The 25,057-nt window shown below is 42.0% G+C and overlaps 1 protein-coding gene across 1 annotated transcript in view; it reads right to left on the reverse strand.

The window, feature by feature from the left end:
• The window catches only part of NEDD1 (NEDD1 gamma-tubulin ring complex targeting factor), a 53,963-nt gene that overhangs the window by 5,835 nt on the left and 23,071 nt on the right, over positions 1-25,057 (reverse strand). Inside the window, exons 6-13 of the mRNA XM_040980434.1 lie at positions 14,951-15,180; positions 13,481-13,682; positions 12,902-13,097; positions 9,805-9,933; positions 7,012-7,059; positions 3,092-3,294; positions 1,821-1,977; positions 783-939 (exon numbers count right to left, since the gene is read on the reverse strand). Coding sequence (XP_040836368.1) covers positions 783-939; positions 1,821-1,977; positions 3,092-3,294; positions 7,012-7,059; positions 9,805-9,933; positions 12,902-13,097; positions 13,481-13,682; positions 14,951-15,180 — 1,322 coding nt within the window. The remainder of the gene's footprint in view (positions 1-782; positions 940-1,820; positions 1,978-3,091; positions 3,295-7,011; positions 7,060-9,804; positions 9,934-12,901; positions 13,098-13,480; positions 13,683-14,950; positions 15,181-25,057) is intronic.

Raw genomic sequence — 25,057 nt, forward strand, 5'->3', positions numbered from 1 at the left:
ACTTCTATTCCCTAAACATGCCTGCAATCTACAGTCCCAAACAGCTCATGCTGTTATCACTCATTTCAAGGTAAAACAAAATCGTCAATGATAACCTTCTAAATCTGCCCCGGCAGATTAGTTCCTTTTGTGATTCCAGCTTTATTCTGTTCCCATTACAGCCAGTTAGATTCCCTCAAAATCTGTATTATGCCAATGTCTGTATCCTTAATATTGTGCCTGGCACACAGTGAATACTGAATGAGCATTTTTCTTAACACAAAAAAGATACTCTAGTAATTGAAAATAGCCTCAAAATACTGAGATGACAAGCGAAAACGAAGCAGCATTCTGGAGCACACTTTCACAACATTCAAGATTCAAAGGACGAGAAAGACAAAAAGTAAGCCCAGGAAAAAATGTAGATCAAATATTACATTCTGACATACTCTATTTGGAAATACTTAACGACTTAGCAATAAATACTGCATTTAAGTACCACATTTGAGCTTATCATAATCTGTTCACATTCTGTTGATTAGAAAAAAAAAATCTGTACTGGCAGCCTAAATGCTAGCTTGCCTTGCTGTGTCATCTCATAATTACCCTGAGTAACTGTGCCTTTTCCTGGCTGATAGTCAGTAAATGCAGGACATCACCAACAAAGCTCACTGTGTTTTCTACAGTTACTAGAACCTACACAAAAGTAGTATCCACCATATTACTTACAGCTCTGATTCTACATGCAGCAAAACAAATAAATACATGGGTCTGTACAGAAACAGCAATGTCTCAATTACTACCTAAAGTCATCCAGTGTTTCCTGTATCATGTTCTGAATGAAACGGATTTGAACAGATGTCAAAGGTGCATTTGGCCGACTGCTTCCGATGGTATCAGCTATTTTTTCTGAGAGTGAACTGGCAACTCCGGCAGTGACAGCTGATGCTACTCTTGGATCTCAAATAAGGAACAGAGAAAATATTAATAGTCAACTTGGACTAAGACACATCAAACATTTCTAAATAAGATTTGCCATGAGAAAACTTGAAAAACTAGCAAAGAACAGTGTTCCTGTGACATTTAGAAAAATTCACTGTCTGGAATACACATCTTAAGAACTTTCTATGACATTATTTCTAATAGTCATTTATCTATATTTATACACTGCCAACCATCTAATGTAATAACATATGACAGAGGGATTAATCTTCAAGAATCTCTGAACCATTTCCTCTTACAAAAGATGAATGTGACAAGCTGCACCACAAACTAGATAAACCAAGACTATTAAAAACAAACAGAAGGAACATAAGAGTAAAGTAGTGCTACGGGAAAGCTCTAGAGTGTGAGCTAATGCAATATATCTGCGGCAACCTCAGAGTCAAATGCAGGTACCTAGATAAAAAAGATGCTTCTGCACAAAGAGTTACTTTGTCTAGAAAACTCTTACAGCGGAACCTAAATATCCCTTTACATGTCTCATTTTTTTCTAGGTATTGCAGAATAATTCTAAGGATAAGGCATTAACATGAATAAGAAAAAAAAATAAAGATGGTTTCAGGTAATTAACTACTTCTTTCAAAGGGTCCCACATTAGAATTCTATCTGCACCATATTAAATCAAGACACTGAGGCTCACACCAAAAGGGAATCAAATCATTTGGCTCAATTTAACCATTCATAAACATTTCATTCCTATCATTAACAGTCACACTGGAGAAGTGTCATTAGCTTTATATTCCTTGAACGTTTTAGTCTATGATTAGTCTATCAAGTTAAGTAACTGGAGAACTTTTGAGCTTCACACTTTCAAATACCACTTAATGTTATGTACTCACTTGGAGTTGAAGATCCATTTACTGGGGGTTCATATATCAATTGGGATTCCATTTCTTTCTCAGGCTTTTCAAATTTCTCCACATTTCTCGTTTGGTTAGATAACGGAGAAGTATTTACACTTCCAGTTTCAGCACCAGGGGAGATCAACTTTGCAAACTTCATATATAAAATAAACAGTAACTTTAATACATTAGCCATAATATTCTTACCTACTTTTCTTTTTCCATTTTTCGCCAGTAGATAGAATCATGGAAATGAAGGAAGGATAGGAAGGGACAGAGAGGGATAGATAGAACTAGCAGCAAAATAGACTTCTTAATCAAAAATATCACAGTGCTAACAGGTTGAGCAGAAACTAAGTTTCTCCTATTTAATATCACTCAAAATGCAAATCCCTGGGGCAAGCACTTGACCTACCAGCAAAACACCAGTTAAGAAGCTGGCATTCCACACTAGAGCACCTGGATGCTACTCCTGGTTCCATTCCTGATGTGAGCTTCCTGCTAACGCAGCCGCTGGGTGGCAGAAGGTGAGAGCCCCTTCAGGCATGCTGGAGATCTGCACTGAGTTCCGAGGAACCCATTTTAGCCTGGTTCAGCCTCAGCTATTGCAGGCACATGGGACGTGAAATTGTGGACAAAAGTATCTGTGGGTATGTTCACTGCTCTCCTTTAATTTCTCTACCTCTCAAACAATAACCTTTTAAATAGAAATTGCTGGTCATAAAAAAATACCTGAATGCCTATGTGGTAGTCAGAAATATGTGAAAATAAATTAAAAGATATTTTTGCACTGTCTCCGTAATATCTTTATAGTGCCAAAAATATTGTAAAGCCTGTTACATGTTATATATACTTAAGGACTTGGTAACACTTAATTATTCTGAACCTTTACATTAAGAAATTAAATTTGGATACTGTATTTTTAGAATAAGGATTTAATGTCATTCTTAGCATCACTGATAAACCCTCACATTTGTACTAAGTGATGTGGTTATCTACTTGGAAGTTCTATGTCAGAATAGAAACATTTTAAAGAAGTTATAAAGTGATTAAACAGACATATCAAGAATCTTAAAAAAACGGTATAAATTTACAGCTGCTGTTACCTTTAGCATATCCAAGGATAGATTTCAAAAGTATTCTTTAGTTATTAAAAGTGACATCAAGATGATCACCACTGTCACTAATGAGGACATATCCACTGGTAGCTGCTTGCTTTCTAGCGATCAACACACACAGTGAGCTCAGTATCATTTTCAGGCAGATACCTGTTTGAATGAGTCTTTAGGTTCCTGTTTTCCCAAATACGTTTTCTTAGACTCTGCCGTCAGATCATGGTTTTCATTTTCTTCTCTCCCTGGAGATCCCATAAAAACATTAAGAGGACTAGAATGTAATACTGAACTGCCTACAGCCACTGGTGTTTTTCTTGGAGGAAACACTGAGTTTAACTGTGGTAGAAAGTCAAGTCCTGAAAAAGAAGGAAAAACTTGCACTTTACAAGATGTATCTAAATGTTGGATACTTAAGAAAAGCACTTTTAACACAATTAGTGAATTAATGCAGTAGGAGACATGGCTTGGGATTCAGAAAAACTGGCTCTTCATCAAATATACCCACTCATTAATGTATACTTAGGCAAAAATCTCAAAACTTTCTATATCCGCTTGGGGAGCTGTACATGTAAATGACATTTCCTAGCTCCCACTATATAGTAAGACCATGCATGAGACCACTCTTTGAAAACTGCAAAGCCAAGAATGGATGGCCAGAATTAGTTTCCAGTGGCTGAAAACAGGAGACACATTATTGGTGACATGCATCTGTGACCTGTATCAGTGCCACTGTCTGTGCATACATCTGTAGCACATTTCTGTGGTACACATCCATGGTAAGCAGCATCTATGATGGCTTCTCATTATTCATGCCTCTTGGTATCCATACCCTTATATTCGTCTTTCCCTTTGAAGGCGACCTGAGCTTAGTAGTTTACCTCCAATATAGTAAAAGTAATGAAAAAATACTGAAACGTTATTTGTAAGATTAGGTCACATATTGTTATTGCCATTGTTATTGTTATTTCTCTCTTATTCTTATTCACCTGTACTGGTAGAAGCAAGATGCCATGGTATTGGTTGCCATACACAAGATGCAGTTGGTTGGAGGAGAGCCAGATGGCGGAGTAATGTGAGGAGGATCAGATGAGGAGAAGCAGAGAGGGTGCAATCCTGGGAAACGGGAGAGGGCAGGCCAGTGGAGAGGGACACCTGGAGATGCATGGACCCTGGGAAGCAGCAGAGACAGTAGCATACAGTCACCCCAGTGGCAACTGGGGCCTCACCATCAGTTAGATGGGAAGGCGATCAACAGGAACTCAGAGGTGAATCCAGCCACAGAACTGCAGACCCTGCTTATTTTTTCAAATCCAATCCAAGTAGAAACAGAGTAGTGGAACCAATTGAATAGGTGTGGGAATGGCATGGATTTCATAGCCCTTGATTCACCCACCAATGCCATGTCAGGTACCACTGTGACTTCTGTGGCAAAACCACTGAAGGGGGCAAAAACAGTCAGCTGTGCCTTCGCTAAGCCAGGCAGAAACTCACTTCTGGTTCAGCACATTGCATTGGTCCCACCGGGAAAATAATACTGACTTGGTGTCCAAAGGGTTCCATCTAAAATAAGTCCAGATGGCCCCCAGAAGAGAGAAGAGAACAAAATAAAAACAAAACCATGCAACGGGTGCCACTGACAGCCCTGTGATCTAGTTCAAAGTTACAGATGATACCTCCCTAATCCCAGGATCTGTGAGCAGGACAATGGCTTAGCATGCAATGGTGCAGCCATAATACAGTATCACAAGGGTTGGAGAGTCGTGGTGACCCTGAAGCAGTGGCTGTAGAGGCAATGGCAAAGTGTAGCATGGGAGCTCAGGATCTTAACTCACTGGAGCAAGGGGTGTGACACAAATAGAACTAGGCACTGAACAGGATCAGATCAGTAATGTCGACCTACAGCCTATGGATGACACAGCTTAGAAACCAGCACCAAGGAGAAGAATCTATTAATGAGAATTGCAGTGGCCAAGGGCAACAGAAGAGGAACAGGCACAATGAATGAGGTCACAGATGCCTCTCTGAAAAGGAGCAAAAGACTTTGTCAACCTCAGAATTAACCAAGGAAGACAATGAGAACTGCCAGATAAAGAATTTTTAAAGTTCCTTAAAAATAATGAGAAGCACATACTCGAGCTTACAAAATTTAAGGACATTATAGAGGAAATAGCACATTGAAACCAAATCAAACTAAATTACTAGAAATGAAGAACACAACAAATTAAAAATCAAATGCAAAGCCTCAAGAACAGAATGAATGAGGCAGAAGAAAGAATCTCAGAGAGGGAAGACATATTCTGAGAAAATGCTGAAACAATCAGAAACCTGGAAGAGGAATTGAGTAAAGCTAAGAAAATCCTCCAGAATTAAGGGACACCATCAAAAAGCTGAACAGAAGAGTTATGGGAGTTCCTGATGGTGCAGAAAGAGAAGCTGAGTTAAAAGTAATACTCAATGTAATAATAAATGAGAACTTCTCCACCATGGAGAAAGAAGTTGGGAACCAAATATAGGAAGAGCACAAAACTCCAAACATAGTTGACCAGAAGTGATCCTTGCCATGACACATCATAATCAAGCCTTCTTTGGCTGAACACAAATAAAAGATACTTAAACATTCATGTTAAATATTCAGTTTAACATGAGAAGTCAATTAATTATAGAAGAACCCCAATCATACTCAGAAATGCCCTTTCAGAGGAAGCCCATTAGACAGAATAGAGTGAAGTGACATATTCTATATCCTAAAAGGAAAAAACAGTCATCTCAGAATAACACACTCAGCAAAGCTTTCCTTCAGCTTTGAAAATAAAATACTTCCAAAGCAAACAAAAGCTGTTTAAACATGTGCTTAGGCAACTGAAAATCAATTTACAGTTTCATCTAGCAATCCCCCTCCTGGGGTCATATCCAAAGGAAATGAATCTGCATACAAGAAAGTGACCTGCAACCCTATATAGCAGCACAGTCCACAACAGCAAAGACATGGAAGCAATCTAGATACCCACTGAAAGAGAATGGATATAAAAGCTGTGCCACATTGACTCCACGGAATACTTCTCAGCCACTAATAAGAATGAAATTTCACCATTAGCAACAAAATGATCCTAACTGGGAGACAATTATGCTCGGACAATAAGGCAGTCCCCCAAAGGACAAACAGAATATGTTCTCTCTGACAAAAGGCAACCTTTACGCAAAATACAAAACATACATAGGCAAACATGCATATATATTTCTCATAGATTGCCTGCATAGTGGAGACTAACATATTGGGACATGAAGATACGCTGCAATATACATCTCTACTCCCAAGTAAAAGGAAGACTCTTAATGAATGAAACTGTTAAATATATCTTGACAGTACAATACTCTAGATTTTGTACCACTGCCTATTCCTACATGATAATACCTACATGTTATTTAAGCATGATACACTTAAATAACAGAACGTTGGACTTGTGACTTTTGCTGAAGAACTGTGTTACTGTAATAATATGAGGGAAAACAGTGTGCAGTGGACAGTATGGGGAGAGAGAAAAGGGAGTGAAGGGAAGGAACTTATACCTATAAAACCATATAATGGAAAATTAGGAAAAAAGACAAACAACAACACTTTGTATGGTATCCAGCAAAGTATTGCTTTCAATAAATAAAAACTACAAGTATTACTACTATTATTTCCTTCTGAAAGTCCCTCATTGCAAATACATATAACGCACTGGCTCATGTATAGTCCAGTAAATATTATTCTTATACATAAAAATGAAAAAGAGAGGGAGAGATTCAATTGGCAAAGACAGCAATCTCTAACCAAGCCACATAAATGAGCTTGACAAGCACATCCCTGCCCTCCTAGATCTTGGGCAGAACACGCTTTTGGTAGATACTCTGAAGAGGAGACCCAAAGGCTCTGTCAGGCCATGTTCAGATTTTTAATGCACAGAAATAATAAAATAAGCAATCTTTGCTCTTTTAAGTCTCAAAGTATGAGACAATTTGTTGCGCAGAAATAGCACACATATCATTTCAAATTGTCATTATTAAAACACTAAGTTTGAAGTAGTTCTTACCATCTCCTTTGGTTAAGGACTCATCACCTCCCTTATTAACTAGAGCATCTGCAATAAAATTAGAAAACCAGGCTTAAAATATAGTGAAAAACAAGCAATCTCAATTTAGACTTCATACGGATTTTTTTAAAAACATGTATTTATTTACCTTCAAGGCAGAATTACCAAATTACACAGAAGGGGGAGAGGGGAGTTAGGGGAAAGGGGAGAAAGAGAAAGAGAGAGAGAATCCTTCCATCCACCAATTTACTGCTTCAATTGGCTGCAACAACCCGAGCCAGGCCAGTCTGAAGCCAGAAGCCAGGAGCTTCTTCCCAGTCTCCCACATGGGTGCAGCCACCTAAGGACTTGGGTCATCTTCTGTTGCTTTCCCAGACACATTAGCAAAGAGCTGGATTGGAAGCAGAGCACTCATCCTTGAACTGCCACCACTCAGTGCCAGCCCTTCCCCACTCATCGTTGTCGAGTTCAAAGGCTAACATTAGTGAGGTCAAACATTAAGATGAGTATAGGTTTGATATCCCTAATTTGAAATGCTAAATGCTCTGAAACGTAAACCTTTTGAGCTTTGAGTTTTGGATGTCAGATGGGGAATGCTCAAACACTGCAGATTGCTGCAAAGATTCCCAAATCCGATAAGCTGGAACAGCAGAAATACCTGTGGTCACAATTTCAGCAGAGGAATTTTCAACCAGTATTCAACTTCCCTTCTCACTCTTCAGATTTATACTTAGCAGCAAACATGAAAATACAGTGTAAAATGCACAGTGCTGAGTCATCTAGCGGGCAGAAGGTTCAGCAGAACAAGACCTTGGAGCAGGTTTGCAAGGTCTGTGACACACTGCAGCTACACCACGACAAGCCTCGCTGCAATGAAGCCTCAGTACTGCTAGCTACAAAACACAACTCTGATCATCTCACAGAACTGCTCTGGGAATCAACTGAAATAACGTAAAAATATTTTGCAAAGCAATATGATCTTACAAAAATATAAGGTTTTTTTAGTATCTGCTCCAATGTCAGTACATTAAATATATTATTGAAATATTCATTTGCCAATTTATAATAAAAACCTTTAACTCTGTTCTAACATATTAAAAAAATCAGCATATTACCAAATTTACCAGAAATATAAATGATCAGTGCACATGCTATAAAGACTACTTATACATGTGTATGCACGAATCTTGTAATTGTATACTGCATGCACATACACTTTTACAAAATACTAGCTTCCTCTAAATAAAAGTAGTCCTAGTTACAAGAGAAAGCAACTGAGACATAAGCACATCAAGTTTTTTATTTAAGCAGAGAAAGAGATTGAAATACATGAGACTGAAAGAAAAATCTTTGGAACAATTTTCTTGTTAATACAAAACCTTAATGAATGAGGCTATATGTGTAAAATTCTAATCACATTTAAACAAATTAATACATCAGACACTTAGGAAAAAAAAAAAAAGCTCTCTCTGCATTCTTCCGTGCAAAACTTGCCCCAGGGGTCTCCCAGGCCAAAGCTCCCAACTTCCGTATAACTTCTGAAAACTTCCCCAGATCTGGTTCTGCTTTTCTCCAATTGGATGCATTAAACATCCTGTTATCATTAACACTAAGATCCCCTCTAACGTTGCATTACTGCAGATGAAATAGTAAGCATGCAAACTCTCAATACTTTTGGATTTATAGAAATGGAATCAGCTAGCCAAAAAATATGATTATTCCCACCCTAAAAATTACTCTAGATTTTTACCCATATTATTGATAATACTGGTAAGACTATATAACATTAAAAAGTTAATATGAACTAGCACTGTAAAATCACAGCTAAAGAATGTCCTAATTCATATAGTAGGTAAAACAGAGTCCATTTACCAAAACAGTGGATTTTGTTCTGTTAATTGCAACATTTATGGAATAGGAGGGGGCAGTAAGGGGTGAATACATATGAGGAGTCTTTTAAAAAGTTCATAGAAGTGAATCATGAAAAATCCATATATGGGTTTCAAAAATTTTTGCACCCAAATAAACATCTCCTAATTCCATGTTCCTGTGAGCTTCCTGAAATACATATATTTTTAAATGTGTATTATTATACATGATACATATACGATACTTTCATACAGAGGGTAAAAGATAAAACAAACTATCTACTAGCCATGTTTCCCATGAAAACATTTAGTAAACACCAACTGAATAGTAATAATCAAATGAGGGAGTGGACATAGTGGCAGAGCAGTTTAAGCTACAAGTTGAGCTACCCCATCCTATGCTGCACTGTCAGTTCAATCTTAGCTTCTCTGCAATCAAGCCTCTTGCTATCAGAGGCAGCAGAGGACGGCTTGGACCCCACCACCTAATCCTGACTGCATGGGAGAGAACCAACAAATGAAAGATCTCTCATGCTCTGTGGCTCTGCCTTTTGAAATATTTTAAATTATATTAAAAAAAACCATTAGAATAATATTTATGTTCATCAAAAGCACTCTGATTTTAGAAATATTATTTGGAATTAGACACAAGTAAGATTATTTATGAATATCAATTTTCTTTATAAAACTTCTGGGGAAAATCAAAATACTAGGCTTGATTGCCATTTCATATCCACCTGTGGAAATTTCCAGCATTATATTTTAGAACTGTAATATTTGAATTATCAGGATAAAGGCAAAGGTAACATCTAGAAGACAAGAAAAGCTACCCAAAACAGAGTTAGACGGAAGCTGCTCCTCCTGTTTGTTCCCTGTGCACCCAGCGCCAGCACCCAACAGCCCTGGCCAGTCGGAAGGGACTCACCGTCTCGGATGGGTGAGAACATGTCACCCAAGCTGCTTTTCCCGGTGTCGTCCAAGCTGGAGAGATCCTGATGCCTCCCACCATCCGCTTCTCTAGGTGATGTATCTGTGCTTAGGTTTCGAGGCAAACCTTACAAAAATTAAATATAAAAATCAGTGCGATTGCACTCATTGGAAGCTGGAGCACAGAAATTAATGTACTATTCACTGTTAATAAATAATTGTACCATAGTGAGCGCTAACCAGTACTTTCATGGATTAAAAAGGGTTTTCATAAGCAAACAGCGACTCACAGAACAGCATCTTCTTTTAGCTATTTTGATGGAATATCTCTGAAACATTTTGCTTCCCCCTTTGAAGTATACTCAACACCACTGACTTCCATTACTAACATGATCTACAAATGATTAAGAAAATTCTTAAGGTATAGGCTGTGATGCCTAACACACAGCAACACACAACTGATGCCAGTTTTTCAACTGACAGAAAATGCATCTTTTTCCCCTCTCTTTCTTTCACTCACAGTAGCAGCATAATAATGCCCTCAAATGACTTCTCTAACTTCTGTATATTTCTAGAAAAAGAAAAACCAGAATATCAAACTCATAAAGAAGAGTAGACAGCACTAAAAGAGTTGCGGTTATTTATTTTCACTGGCAGTATACATGCATCCCTTCAGGGCAGGGGCTGGTTAAGGGTAGAACTTGGCAGGCTCGGTAGCTTCTTACTCATCTCTGAATGAAGGTCTAAGTTCCCGAGATTCAAAAACTTTGATGAAAATCTAACCTTTGGGATGGAAGCATGTTCACATATCAGATTTTAAAAGTGTTTCGACATTTCAATAGGAAACTCAAAGCCTTGGATGAAAGCAAACAACAGACTTTCATCCAAAAAAGCGCTCAATGCGGACTAATGAAATAACTGCTAGAAAGTTAAAATATAATCAAACCAGGTGAAGATGAAACACTATTGCTGAAGAGTGTTTATACTGAAGTCAGTGTTGCGCACACTGGGTAAGGTGGCCACCTACACCCATCCATATGGAGATGCTGTCCATCTCCACACATCTACTTCTAAGAACTCCCTGCTAACCAGCTGGGAGACCCAACAAAATGACCAAGCACTTCTTGGGCCACTACCTCTGTTAGAAGAAGCTTTCTAACTCTGAGCTTTGGTCTGGCTCGGTCATGTGAGGACTAAGAACCAGGACACTTTTCCTACCTCTCCCTCCTGTCTGAAACTCTTTCATTTTTTTTAAGACTGTTTATACCAAGTGCTTAGCAGTTATAAAAAGGAGAAATTCTATTTTTTTCCTAAGTCTTTAACATATTTCAAAGCTTGCAGAACTTTAACTGAAGTCAATTATCAGATAAAACCATCATATAAAATTCTACTTTATCCCCTACTAAATATGAGAGCCAACAGCAAATCTACAGAGGTCCCTTTTAGTAACTAAGCAAGAGAGCTTCACTAGAAAGACATTGCAAAATATTAATTTTACACAAAGCTGAAAACAATAGCAGTAACAGTGACGATTATGGTCATGATGACAGTGAAAATGAGATGAGCAACACTAATTTACTGCATGTGTCCCAGGTGCCAGGCATTCGTGACGTATTTTCTCAGATCTTCACAACAATCCCAAAAGTTAGCTATTATCCCAGTGTTTAGAAGGAAAAATGGATCTCAGTGAGGTTAAGAAAATTGCCTGTAGCCATCCTGGTAGGGAGGGAGGGACAGGAGATTTAGTCTAGTCTCAGTGTTTTAGAGCAAAAAGTAAAAGTGTGTAGGTGAATGCCTGTATCCTTGACAGAAAAAGAACAGCAAATTTCATGACAAAATTTATAAAGTGTGAACAGAATTATTTGTAAAGTTTTTCTGGAAGCTGGAAATCATCCGAATGGAAATTAACAGATAATCTCTATGGAGACCCAACACACTTTTGCAAAAAGACTTTAAGATTGCAGTAGGCATCACTAACCACTGGTCACACAGAGCCACCTTTGTCATGTCCTAAGTAATGGCGGTGCCTTATTGAGCTCAGTGAACAATGGTGGACACTCCATAGAGTTTACAGGAAGAGAATATTTTGCTTGCTTTTTGAGAATTATGAATTTGTGGGCATAACTCTTTCATATTTCAAGAAGAATTTCTTCTTTTACTTGGTACCAATAGTGTTTGTTTTCAGGAGTCCTTAAAATTTAAGACATTATGACATGTACATTCACAGAAAATTTACTGTCAACACATTTATGATTTTTAAAAATTTTTCCACAAAATGAAAATGAGAAAACACCAAAAATATATTTGCTTTCATCCTTGTCCTGAAAAGTTAAAAAGATACCTGTATTTCTAGTAAACAAACACAGTATTTTGCAAAAGCAACAGAATACCATGTAGACATTTAAAACTATCTATTAACTGACACCACAGCATGATTTCTTAAAATAAAAATGTTTTCAGCAATTGACTGAATTTTATCTTTACTAAAGGTAAAATAATGTGTATGGGCAAGATTACCATCATTTTATACCCTTCACAAGATCTAAATTCCTGTTTCAGAACCACTTCATTCTATAACTTATTAGAGACGAAATCATTTAAATTTCCAACACTACTTTTAATGAGCTACAAATATATTGCTTAGTATGTACACTATTTAATAGTTAAAAATACTCATTCCACTACCTGACTCGCTCTCCATTCTTAAACATGAATTACGATGCCTCATCAACACTTTTTTTCCCCTTTTAACTAGAAGGTCAAATCACTCAAACAGCGACCAAGTTTCATACTCTCTGATCATCTATCTGAAAACACAATGAAACACCACCTAGCCAGTGGAATTAATGATGAATAATTTGAGTTGGTATCATTCCATTGTTAAGCTATTTTTCACAACAGAAGCTAAACAGAATAAAAGCTTTTCACAACACTTTAAAAATTTATACCTAAAGTTAAAATTTTTATGTCTTCAATAACGTCTACTAATAATTTAACCTCAATACTCAGGTTTCGAGTTTTTAACAAAGTGCTATTTATGTACATGGGCGAGGGGAGAAACCAAACTCCCAACGCTGGATGTGCGCGACATTTACCTGCTTTCTCCTGAGCAGCGCTGGTCCCTCTCCCTCCGGCTGTGCTCATGGGCTGTGGAAGGACCGTGGCAATGGAAGTGGCCGGTAATTCCCTGACAATTCCAGAATTCGGAACTCCTCCGTTAGCACTGTTCACGTTAACAGCTCTTTTGTTCACTGCCGTGGGCTTGTTTGAACTGCTTTTATTTAAACTTGACTGAAATGTAATGGAATATTTAAAAGCTCAGGTTACTAATATGTCATACTACACATTAATATTTTATAAGCTCCTTGTTATAAATATATTTTTCCCTTAAAACAAATCTTTAGCTTGCTGGTAGATCTCAGTTTCCTCTAAAACAAACAAAAAAAAAACTCTTAAAATAGTTTGAAAACAAAAATATATGAGAATTAGAATACAAAAGAAATATTACAAGTAAGTATACCAAATGGCTTTGTGTTATAATTATTTAAAATGCTACCATATAAAAGTAATTATGAAAAAATTATATATCTTGTTTAATTGACAACATGTAATTTTCACGTTCTGAGCTGGATTTATTTGGTAAAATCAAAAACGGTGAAAAGAAAACACCGCACCTTACTAAGAGCAGTAGAATACTGAAATGCTATACACTGGACAGATGTCTTGTGAGCACTGATGGTCTTAACCGGTGACTTCAACATCCTTAAATCATACTGATATATTTTCCCACGGGAAGTTCCAATGGCCAAAGTGGCTCCATCAGGCATGAAATCTACTGCAGTGAGAGGAGTATCAGCCACAATGGTTTTCACCAGCCTTTGGAAAGAAAGACAAAGCACATGGACATATGCTAGTGTATACAGGTATGCACACATACCCATGACTTATAAATAACTGAGTATCAGAACTAACGTTTTCAGAATTAGGTGTACCACAAACACATGCTAAACACTTACCTAAAGCAGTTTTAGAATTTAAAGACATCTCTAATACAATGAAAGGAAAATCACCAGTAAAACTTTCCAACCTATTTTTCTATTCATTTGTAAGAGGTACATCCCACAGCTTCTAGGAACAGTCTCTCTAAGTAATTGCTACTTTCCCAGAGGATGTGACATTCCCACATGTTACTCTACACTGGGCTCGAGCCTCAGGGTTGAGAAAGCTTTAAGCATCTATTTCTTCTTCATTAGCCCGCTTTAGCCTCAAGAGAATATGACCTTTCACAGGGAAGCATCTGCTGTAGTGTTCTTCGTAGTTACCACTTCAACAAAAAGATAGCCAACAGCCTTTGTGCCTTGGTCCTAGCTGAAGATGACTTAGACTCTTAGGGCTATCCATAGATCACAAGAGTGAAATCATGTAAAAGCTCAAGGAGCTTCCTTGATAGGGAAATGAATGCTCTAAACGGTCTGTAGCTATTGTTAGGTGTCTTTAAAACACCCAGTAGCACTTCTGCACCTGTTTCAAGCTACCCAAGTACATCTGTAAAATGGTAGCACAAAGAGCTCAAATGCTTACAAGATTACATGCTCCCAGCTCCAGATCAGTGTTTCTCAACTGAAGGCAATCATCCCCATGGGATATTCAGCAACATCTGGAGGCCATTTGTCATAGCTCCTGAATGCTCTGGCAGTTAGTGGGTAGAGGGCAAAGGTACTGCTAAATAGTCTGTAAAGTCCAACAGGCCTCATGCAACAAAGAATTAACTAATCCCAATGGCAACAGTTTAGAAATCTTTCTCTAAATAATAAAACTTAAGCTGCAGCAGTAACATTGTTTCAGAAACACATGCATTTAGCAGTGTTTTCAAAAAGAGAAAAATACATGCTAAAATAAAGACATGAAATCAAAAGACATTATCCCTCAAGATTCACATTCCAAACATATCTTTAAATAATATCCATCTTTCATCCACCATTTTCTACACAGGAGAGAAAAAACAAAATTCTGCCTTACTGGATACATTAAGTATACTGTTAGTTCTCCTGAACAATAATCAGAGAGGCACACACAAGTGTCCAATGATTGTTAATGTAATGACTATTTGTTACTAAATTAAGAAAGCAGTATATTATACTTACTTCTTACTTGAAGTGTCATAGAGAATGATTTTTTTATCCAAGCCTATGGTTACAAACAGCAGTTCATTGACAGGAGAAAAACAGATGCCTGAAGCTGGGGCTTTATGTGCACTGTCAAAGTCATGGTAGGGATTCTGACTATTCACATCCCACAGAGTCACCACTCCATTATCTGACACGCTGCCCAGCAACGACTTCTTAAAAAAGGAATACTTCAGGTGACGAACACACTATAGAAATAAAATAAAATCTAATGTAATTGTAGGCATTCATAAAAAAACAATTTTATGTAAACTACATAAAGCCAAGGACACTAAATCCACGGGGCTTATAGAATTACAGGTTTAAAGCATAACAGCCTTATCATAAGACACCCTTAAAACATTTCACTTTCTACCAACTGGAGATTTATCACGACTTCAGTGACCTCAGCATCACTATCTCAATTCCCCACTTCTTGAGGATTTCCTTGTGATTCCTACTTGAACTTATCAGGATTGCAACATTAACCATAAATAAAAGGACTAATCACAACTAAATCACTAATTTATCCATACATATACCAAGCTGAACAAGCATCACACTTCATTGTTTTCTATATAAGCACATTGTAGATATGTCTACATATTTGAACACAAGCACCCAATAGGCTAATAGGCTGGCCTTTAAACACTTGAAGCACAACAAATTCTGTGAAGAACTGAGGCACTGCCAACTCCCTAGACTGGGGATGAACTCTACCCACTCTTCAAAGCAGCCGCCTCGGGCACCGCTGGCCTTTCACACTCAGCCCCAGGCCAGCCGAGGCCTTCTCCCTTTCTAGTTTCTGATGGGCCGGAATAAACAGGGCACCTGGCAGCGTCAGTAAACAAGTCTTGGATTAAAATTGGTTGAATTTCGTCTACTTTTACTAAAAAGTTGTTCTCAAACTTGTACCGATACGATCATTTGTTGTGTTGAGAATTAAGTACTTCATATTTAAGCTAATTTTTTCACCTGGAAATTCCTACTCTGCTTTCTGATAATGTACATTAGCTTTCAATGAAAAAAAAATGCTTCGGAATTCTAAATTTTAAAAAAGAGTTTTTTCCCAGATACTCAAGGCAAGATAATTACTATGTTTAGCCATTAAATTGGGGTTCTCATTTCCACAGAGTTAAAGTACCCAGATTAACATGTTAATTTTTATAGTTTTCATTTTTGTAAATAAGCATAGCTCTTAAAAGAAAGCTTTTCTCTGATTTATAGGAAAAATAGAAGCCAAATAAATCCTAGCCATATGTAAAAGAGACTTTAGTGAACTGTTTAGAAAGCCATATACCACCCTATCAAAATATAAAGGTTTATGTTAATTTTTAAAAAGATTTTTGTAGTGCTTTGAAGAGTTCATACAGCTATGGTCCCTCCACATGATCTGAATGTATATGCAATGCAAAGGTAGAGTTTGAAGAAACAAAGCAGTACAAAGTCACAGAGCCAGTACATTCTCAAAGTCCATGCAGTTTAATCTTTTAACTATGCAGGAATTTGCCTAAGACATCCATAAAACACAGTCATTAGAATCTGCCTGAATGTAGCAGGGAACAGGCAGCTTACTGCTTGATAGATACTATCACATTGAGAAGTGAAGACACAATGCAGCATGCATCTCTACTCCAAAATCCAAGATGAACTCCCAAGAAAGTGTTAAATATATTTTAACAACAAGATGCTGTAGCTGTACTATCTGCCACTGTCTGTACTTGCAACGTCAGGATACATTTAAATAGCAGAATGAAGGACTTTTGAAGGACTATACTATTATAATAATATAGGGAAAAATCACTGAGTAGAAAGGAAGTGGGGATGGGATGAGAGGAAATCCCTGAGCCTATGGAACTATATCATAAAATAAATAAATTTTAAAATGTTGTTTAAAAGCTGCATTTCTTCATTAAGGCAAGACAAAACTTTCACACATTGCTTCAAGTTCTTAGCATCTATTCTGGGAAGTCACTAACAATCAAGGGCTCAAGAAAAGCGAAACGTTTCTTCCACTCTGGATTCTGGGTTCAGGTAGCGGCTCAAACTTTGAGTGATTTATTAATTACTTACATTCTCCAGACCTCCATGTTCTTGTTTTCAAAAGAGAAAACACTTCTCATTTTTCCAATTATTTTGAGAATTCCACAGCAATTCTGTCTTTGCAGAGGTACCTGGCCACTGTCATTATCAAAGGCTCCTAACTTCCGTGATTACTGCTTGTGTAGCCACCATTCAAACATCATACACACCACTTTTGAAAGATTCTTGGGGAACCACACTGGCTCCTTCCAATGCCTTCCACTTTATCTCTAATATTAACAGAATCTCTGAAGTTTCTATTTATCATCTCTCTTCATGAAAAATATCATAAAGATCTGGGTAAACAAAGCACTGGTCTTATAAATTACACTTACATTGAATAACAACTGATTTGGGCATCAAAAGCACTCAAATTACTAAGTCCCAGTCCTGTTCCAGACTAAGCTATTTCTAAGGGAAAGAAAACAAAAAAACAATTAAAATACCCATAGGGGAAAAATTCTAGCAGCATAAGCAGCAGTTCTACAATGCACTATTACTATGTAAGAGTGTATCTGTGGAAGAGATTGTTTGCACGAAGAAAAAATATCTAGCACTCGCTGCAGATGGAATTTGGCAAGCTCTCTCCAAGGACCCAACAGTAAACTTTCTACGCTGCTGTATGGTAAAGGAAGTCAGATAAATAAATGAGCGTGGCAACCAAACTTCACATAGAAACCTAAGGGATCCTGAGGTCAGTCAGCACTGTGGCAGAGCAGGAAAAGCTGCCCAGCAGCCCCACATGGGTGCCACTTTGAGTCTCAGCAGCTCCACTTCTAAATCAGCTCCCTGCCAACGGCCTGGATAGCAGTGGTAAATGGCTCAAGTGTTTGGATTCCTGAACTCAGGCAGGAGATCTGGATGAAACTCCTGGCTTCTGACTTCAACCTGGCCCAGCCCTGGCTGTTGCAGCCATTTGAGAGAGAAGCAGAAAACTTCTTCTGTCTCTTCCTCTCTCTTTTTTACAATTCTACATAAATTTTCTAAAAAACAAAAAGTAGATCACAGTTTGATCATCTCTGCTATTTAGATTATTTTTTAATTATAAGAAAAATATTATGTGACTATTATTTTGAGAAAAATTAACACTTTGAGAGATTATTTTACATATTTTCTAGGTGTATACTGTGTGTATATTTATAGAGTATTAACAGAAAACTTGCAATCACACTTTTCTACTGGAAACAGCCATGTTATTAATATTTCTATATTATTTAAATAGCTGAACACATGAGTCTATCAATTTGAATAAAGTAACACTGAACGTGTAGGTTACTTTTAATTTATAAATATGCTATGAGTTTTTTAAACTACCAATTCATCAAGAATTTCTACTTCATTGCTTATGATTTAAATGTTCTTTCTTGAAAAACTACTGAGTGGTCATATACCTTTCTCATTTTCTGCATTCCCCATTAATCTACTTTGCCTATTTTATATTGGGCTGTCAAGACTTTTAAATACTAATTTGCACTTGCTCCTAATCTAATCAGAACATTAATGCTTTCATAAGTTGCAAACAGAAATACTTTGTCCAGTTCCTCTTTTGTTTACTTTTCTGTTACAGGTCTCAAATTCTAAATTTATCAAACTTGTCCCAAAGACAACATCTTTCTACTTGGAAAATTTTCCCTTTGCACAGATAAAAATATACTCCAATGTTATTTTCTCATAGCTTTGTATTACCCAGCACATATATACAAGACTCTGTGTATATGTATATGTAAACATACACAAATCTACACCTAAATAGATTCCACAGTATTCCTCTGACCCCATTCTGTCCCTGTGGATTGCCAGTGTCCTATTTCAAGTGCTCATTTTCTGCCACCTGAGCTGCCATAGTTATTCTACACACATTCTCAATGGCTTACCATCCATCCTCATAGTTTGTAGCAGTAATGCTCTTAAAGCAGAGCTTTGAGTGGTTATTATGCCAACATTTCTGAAAACTCTTGAGTTTCATTATATATGTCATGTGCAGAAAAGCAGGTCTGATACTTCCTATCCTCAGAAAATCTTGCTTTCAAATTCAGTCCTTGCGCTAAGCCACAGTGTCTAAGGCAGCATTCGGGACAGGGGAAGGGCTGTGCCAAGCTGGGTCAGAGCATCCATTGGCAGGCAAATGATCTATGGCTGGGAACAGACCCGGTTGGGGAGCAAAGGGGACAACCCTAGCTGGGCTGAGGTTCCCACCAAGAGGCGCGTGGCCTGGAAGGGGGGCTGCGTTCTGATTTGGAAACAGTTGTAGTCTCCCTTGGCACAAGTGTGGACTGGGATTGGATGCAGCAAACCAGGACGGACCCCGACTCCCCCTGGTGTTCTGGAGGACCAAGGCAGATGTGGGATGGACTAGCCAAGATCTCAAACCCCTACCGAGCCATGTGTGAGCCATACGTGGGTATGGACAAACCATGTCTGGGCTGGAACATCCAACAGCAAGAACCAGATTGGGTGGAAGGCCAGTCAGGAAAAGCCACAGTTCCTGCTATGACAGGAGGTGGACTGAGTAGGGTTGGCTCATGGACCCACTGGTAAGCGTGAAACCTGGCACTGGGAGAGGTTCTGATGGAGGAGCCTGGGCAACTCCTCTGGCAGGACACAGACCCGGCAGGTAAGCGCAAGAAACATGATAGGAAACAGCCCAGAAAAGGCCATGGAAAGCTACCCACTGGCATACAATTGGCAGACGTGGGGGCAAGACCAGGCTGAATCTGTCCACCTCATCCACTGGCAAATCCAGGCACCAGTGTGGGTCGACCCAGGTTCGGTCGCAACAAAGACTAGTGCACATTATAGAATGCCGAGGTGAGGTTGCCTGTACCGGAAGGGACCGCAGCGCCCAACCAGCCTGAGAACAAGAAAGGAAGTGGGCAGAGCTGGCAGGGGAGTAAGGGAGGGTTCCTTTCCAGGACAGCTACTTCCACAGGAGAGCATGGGCTGGGATGGGGGCAGACCAGACTAGGCAGAGCTACCACACCTGTGCGCCTCATGTGGACTAGATCAGGGAAAAGCCGGGATGGGCGGATTATTCCTACTGGTGCAAACAAAATTTAAGTGGGCGAGGGCTGTTTGGGCTTAGATGCAGCATCAGCTGGAATCTGGGAGTGGGAGAGGCCTGGGAGGGAAATAGTGGGCTCATCCCTCTTGGATTACCACTTCCACAGGAGGACATATAACTAAGATAGCGGCTGGGGTGGAATGGGGTGTGGGACAAACTGGATTACTGCTACACTTACTGGCAAACCAGGGTAGGGGGTGGGCCTGGTGGGGGTTATTGTGGGTTGCTCCAACTAGGCTGCAGTTAACACTGGTTTATGTGAGGGCCAAGTATGTGCTGGGCAGAACCAGGCTGGACTGCAACACCCATTGGTTCCAGTGGAAGTCGGAAGTGAAAACAGAACCAACCCAGCAACTGCAACCACCAGCTGATTGGGGCGATGGACGGTGCCAGGCCCTGTACTTGTTAGCACATACAAGAAGTTTCTTTGGAGATCTTTCTAATCTAAATGCTGGACTCAGAACCCTAACGAAGAAAAGAGAGAAGACAGAACAGGTCGACCAACCATCTCAGCTATGATGGACTATGTCAATCAGTGGATTTTTCAAAGACCTCATAGTGCTAGGAGTGGCAAGACTGACAGCGATTCATAACTGTTGCAATATCAAAACCACTTGAGCAAGAACCTCAGAGCATGCCCTACATCCGGGACTTGGGGAGGGTGGGAAATTGGGCGGGCCTTCTCCCTTAATACCCCCCTTTAAACATGAAGGTAACAATATGGAAAACACACTAGTATTATCCACTTTCCTGTAGCCCTTGAACCTTCTTACCCTAATTAACTATGTAAAGAATGTCAAAATAAAATTTTATTAAAAAAAAAATTCAGTCCTTGGCCAATGTTGGAGACCTTGATTTGAGGAGGGTCTGGACTACTCTGACTTAAGTGGCTCGTTGTGTCTAAACTATGTAAAATACAGTTTGTGACAGAGCACCTGTCTTCCTTCTGAGGGTTTAGATGTTCAATATTAGCTGGGGTGGAGAGAGTGATGAGGTAACCAGGCCAGGAAAAAATGCTGGCAATGGTCTCTGGTGAGCTCCCCTAGCAAACACTGCCTAGAGATGCTGCAACTGGAAGCTCATACTTGGTTTTTTCTGCCCATCACCCATGTGCCTGCCCTCAGCAAAGATTTTGCTTTGTATCATTTCTGTGTAACAAAGCACAGCTGTATGTAGGACTGTATGTTGGGACCTGTGTGTTCACCTATTGATATCAGGCCTTGTCTTTGCAACCTACACACACACACACACACACACACACACACACACACACACACACACACAAATACCCCAGCCCCCTCTTCACCCCCCAGGAGGTGTTACAGACAGATTATAAAAAATCTAAAACGCTATGCGTATTTTCAATATTTTATATGATCAGGTACTGACATTAATTCCAAAGTGCAGGTTGCTAGATCAAATAACAAATAGCTTGAGTTCTTCAAGGCATTAGTGTCTGTGCAGAAGGAAGCAGAGGAAAAGATCAAGGAGATCTAAAGCAAATCTAAGATTGGGAGAGGTCCAGAATAGCCCCAAGGTGTTCACAGCAAAGCACCATGGCCAATTTCACAGCATCTGCTGAAACCAGGAATGCCCACTGCATTAATAGGTGTGCACGAGATCTGCAGAAAAGTCAGGGACCAGAGCAGTTCAGCCACATCAGATTTCTACCCTGAGTATCCCAAGTTCCTCGCCATGCCTTCTGGCCAAGGCCGGGACCACACACTCAGCTGGAGTGACAGCAAACCCAACAAGAAAGGAGGCAACAGAGCTCAAGGAAACACCTTGACAGACAGGTAGGAGAAAAAGTCAGCAAGTCAGTCATTAGTTTATTTATTTATCTATTTTTAATTACCTAAAAAGAAGAGTCAGTTCTGAGAAAGAATAAAGACCCTTAATCTCATCTCTGCCTGTGAAACTAATTTTACAAATTAACTCCACATAAAGTTGCTATGAGAACAATGAGTAAGATATTTTCAACAAATGACCAAAAGGTCAATAAAATGGTAAAACACATTTTGAAAAGCAGCATAAATTAGAATACTCAAGAGATCTGGGGAATTAGATGTTTTAAACGCTTCTTCAAAAATGAAGGCTAAAGGGGTCTCAGGACGGGGCGTCTCATGCCTGGATTCCGGACGGCCGCCATGGGCACATGGTGAGCCGTGTCCGGGCCTGCTTGGTTCCAGAGGCTGCTTCCTTTGGGGTGAGTAGACCAAGGGGGGAGGCCTCTGGGACCGGGCAGGTCCGGCACCCAGCCACCGCCCTCATTGGGCGGTGAAGGGGATTTGGGAGGGGCGCGACCTTGGGCCTGGGAATTTTAAACCTCCAGCAGCTTCCCGGCAGCTGGTGGGTCTCAGGACGGGGCGTCTCATGCCTGGATTCCGGACGGCCGCCATGGGCACATGGTGAGCCGTGTCCGGGCCTGCTTGGTTCCAGAGGCTGCTTCCTTTGGGGTGAGTAGACCAAGGGGGGAGGCCTCTGGGACCGGGCAGGTCCGGCACCCAGCCACCGCCCTCATTGGGCGGTGAAGGGGATTTGGGAGGGGCGCGACCTTGGGCCTGGGAATTTTAAACCTCCAGCAGCTTCCCGGCAGCTGGTGGGTCTCAGGACGGGGCGTCTCATGCCTGGATTCCGGACGGCCGCCATGGGCACATGGTGAGCCGTGTCCGGGCCTGCTTGGTTCCAGAGGCTGCTTCCTTTGGGGTGAGTAGACCAAGGGGGGAGGCCTCTGGGACCGGGCAGGTCCGGCACCCAGCCACCGCCCTCATTGGGCGGTGAAGGGGATTTGGGAGGGGCGCGACCTTGGGCCTGGGAATTTTAAACCTCCAGCAGCTTCCCGGCAGCTGGTGGGTCTCAGGACGGGGCGTCTCATGCCTGGATTCCGGACGGCCGCCATGGGCACATGGTGAGCCGTGTCCGGGCCTGCTTGGTTCCAGAGGCTGCTTCCTTTGGGGTGAGTAGACCAAGGGGGGAGGCCTCTGGGACCGGGCAGGTCCGGCACCCAGCCACCGCCCTCATTGGGCGGTGAAGGGGATTTGGGAGGGGCGCGACCTTGGGCCTGGGAATTTTAAACCTCCAGCAGCTTCCCGGCAGCTGGTGGGTCTCAGGACGGGGCGTCTCATGCCTGGATTCCGGACGGCCGCCATGGGCACATGGTGAGCCGTGTCCGGGCCTGCTTGGTTCCAGAGGCTGCTTCCTTTGGGGTGAGTAGACCAAGGGGGGAGGCCTCTGGGACCGGGCAGGTCCGGCACCCAGCCACCGCCCTCATTGGGCGGTGAAGGGGATTTGGGAGGGGCGCGACCTTGGGCCTGGGAATTTTAAACCTCCAGCAGCTTCCCGGCAGCTGGTGGGTCTCAGGACGGGGCGTCTCATGCCTGGATTCCGGACGGCCGCCATGGGCACATGGTGAGCCGTGTCCGGGCCTGCTTGGTTCCAGAGGCTGCTTCCTTTGGGGTGAGTAGACCAAGGGGGGAGGCCTCTGGGACCGGGCAGGTCCGGCACCCAGCCACCGCCCTCATTGGGCGGTGAAGGGGATTTGGGAGGGGCGCGACCTTGGGCCTGGGAATTTTAAACCTCCAGCAGCTTCCCGGCAGCTGGTGGGTCTCAGGACGGGGCGTCTCATGCCTGGATTCCGGACGGCCGCCATGGGCACATGGTGAGCCGTGTCCGGGCCTGCTTGGTTCCAGAGGCTGCTTCCTTTGGGGTGAGTAGACCAAGGGGGGAGGCCTCTGGGACCGGGCAGGTCCGGCACCCAGCCACCGCCCTCATTGGGCGGTGAAGGGGATTTGGGAGGGGCGCGACCTTGGGCCTGGGAATTTTAAACCTCCAGCAGCTTCCCGGCAGCTGGTGGGTCTCAGGACGGGGCGTCTCATGCCTGGATTCCGGACGGCCGCCATGGGCACATGGTGAGCCGTGTCCGGGCCTGCTTGGTTCCAGAGGCTGCTTCCTTTGGGGTGAGTAGACCAAGGGGGGAGGCCTCTGGGACCGGGCAGGTCCGGCACCCAGCCACCGCCCTCATTGGGCGGTGAAGGGGATTTGGGAGGGGCGCGACCTTGGGCCTGGGAATTTTAAACCTCCAGCAGCTTCCCGGCAGCTGGTGGGTCTCAGGACGGGGCGTCTCATGCCTGGATTCCGGACGGCCGCCATGGGCACATGGTGAGCCGTGTCCGGGCCTGCTTGGTTCCAGAGGCTGCTTCCTTTGGGGTGAGTAGACCAAGGGGGGAGGCCTCTGGGACCGGGCAGGTCCGGCACCCAGCCACCGCCCTCATTGGGCGGTGAAGGGGATTTGGGAGGGGCGCGACCTTGGGCCTGGGAATTTTAAACCTCCAGCAGCTTCCCGGCAGCTGGTGGGTCTCAGGACGGGGCGTCTCATGCCTGGATTCCGGACGGCCGCCATGGGCACATGGTGAGCCGTGTCCGGGCCTGCTTGGTTCCAGAGGCTGCTTCCTTTGGGGTGAGTAGACCAAGGGGGGAGGCCTCTGGGACCGGGCAGGTCCGGCACCCAGCCACCGCCCTCATTGGGCGGTGAAGGGGATTTGGGAGGGGCGCGACCTTGGGCCTGGGAATTTTAAACCTCCAGCAGCTTCCCGGCAGCTGGTGGGTCTCAGGACGGGGCGTCTCATGCCTGGATTCCGGACGGCCGCCATGGGCACATGGTGAGCCGTGTCCGGGCCTGCTTGGTTCCAGAGGCTGCTTCCTTTGGGGTGAGTAGACCAAGGGGGGAGGCCTCTGGGACCGGGCAGGTCCGGCACCCAGCCACCGCCCTCATTGGGCGGTGAAGGGGATTTGGGAGGGGCGCGACCTTGGGCCTGGGAATTTTAAACCTCCAGCAGCTTCCCGGCAGCTGGTGGGTCTCAGGACGGGGCGTCTCATGCCTGGATTCCGGACGGCCGCCATGGGCACATGGTGAGCCGTGTCCGGGCCTGCTTGGTTCCAGAGGC

The sequence above is a fragment of the Ochotona curzoniae genome, unplaced genomic scaffold, assembly GCF_017591425.1.
Source record: "Ochotona curzoniae isolate NIBS_2020 unplaced genomic scaffold, NIBS_Ocur_1.0 contig_1014, whole genome shotgun sequence".
NCBI lineage: Eukaryota > Metazoa > Chordata > Mammalia > Lagomorpha > Ochotonidae > Ochotona > Ochotona curzoniae.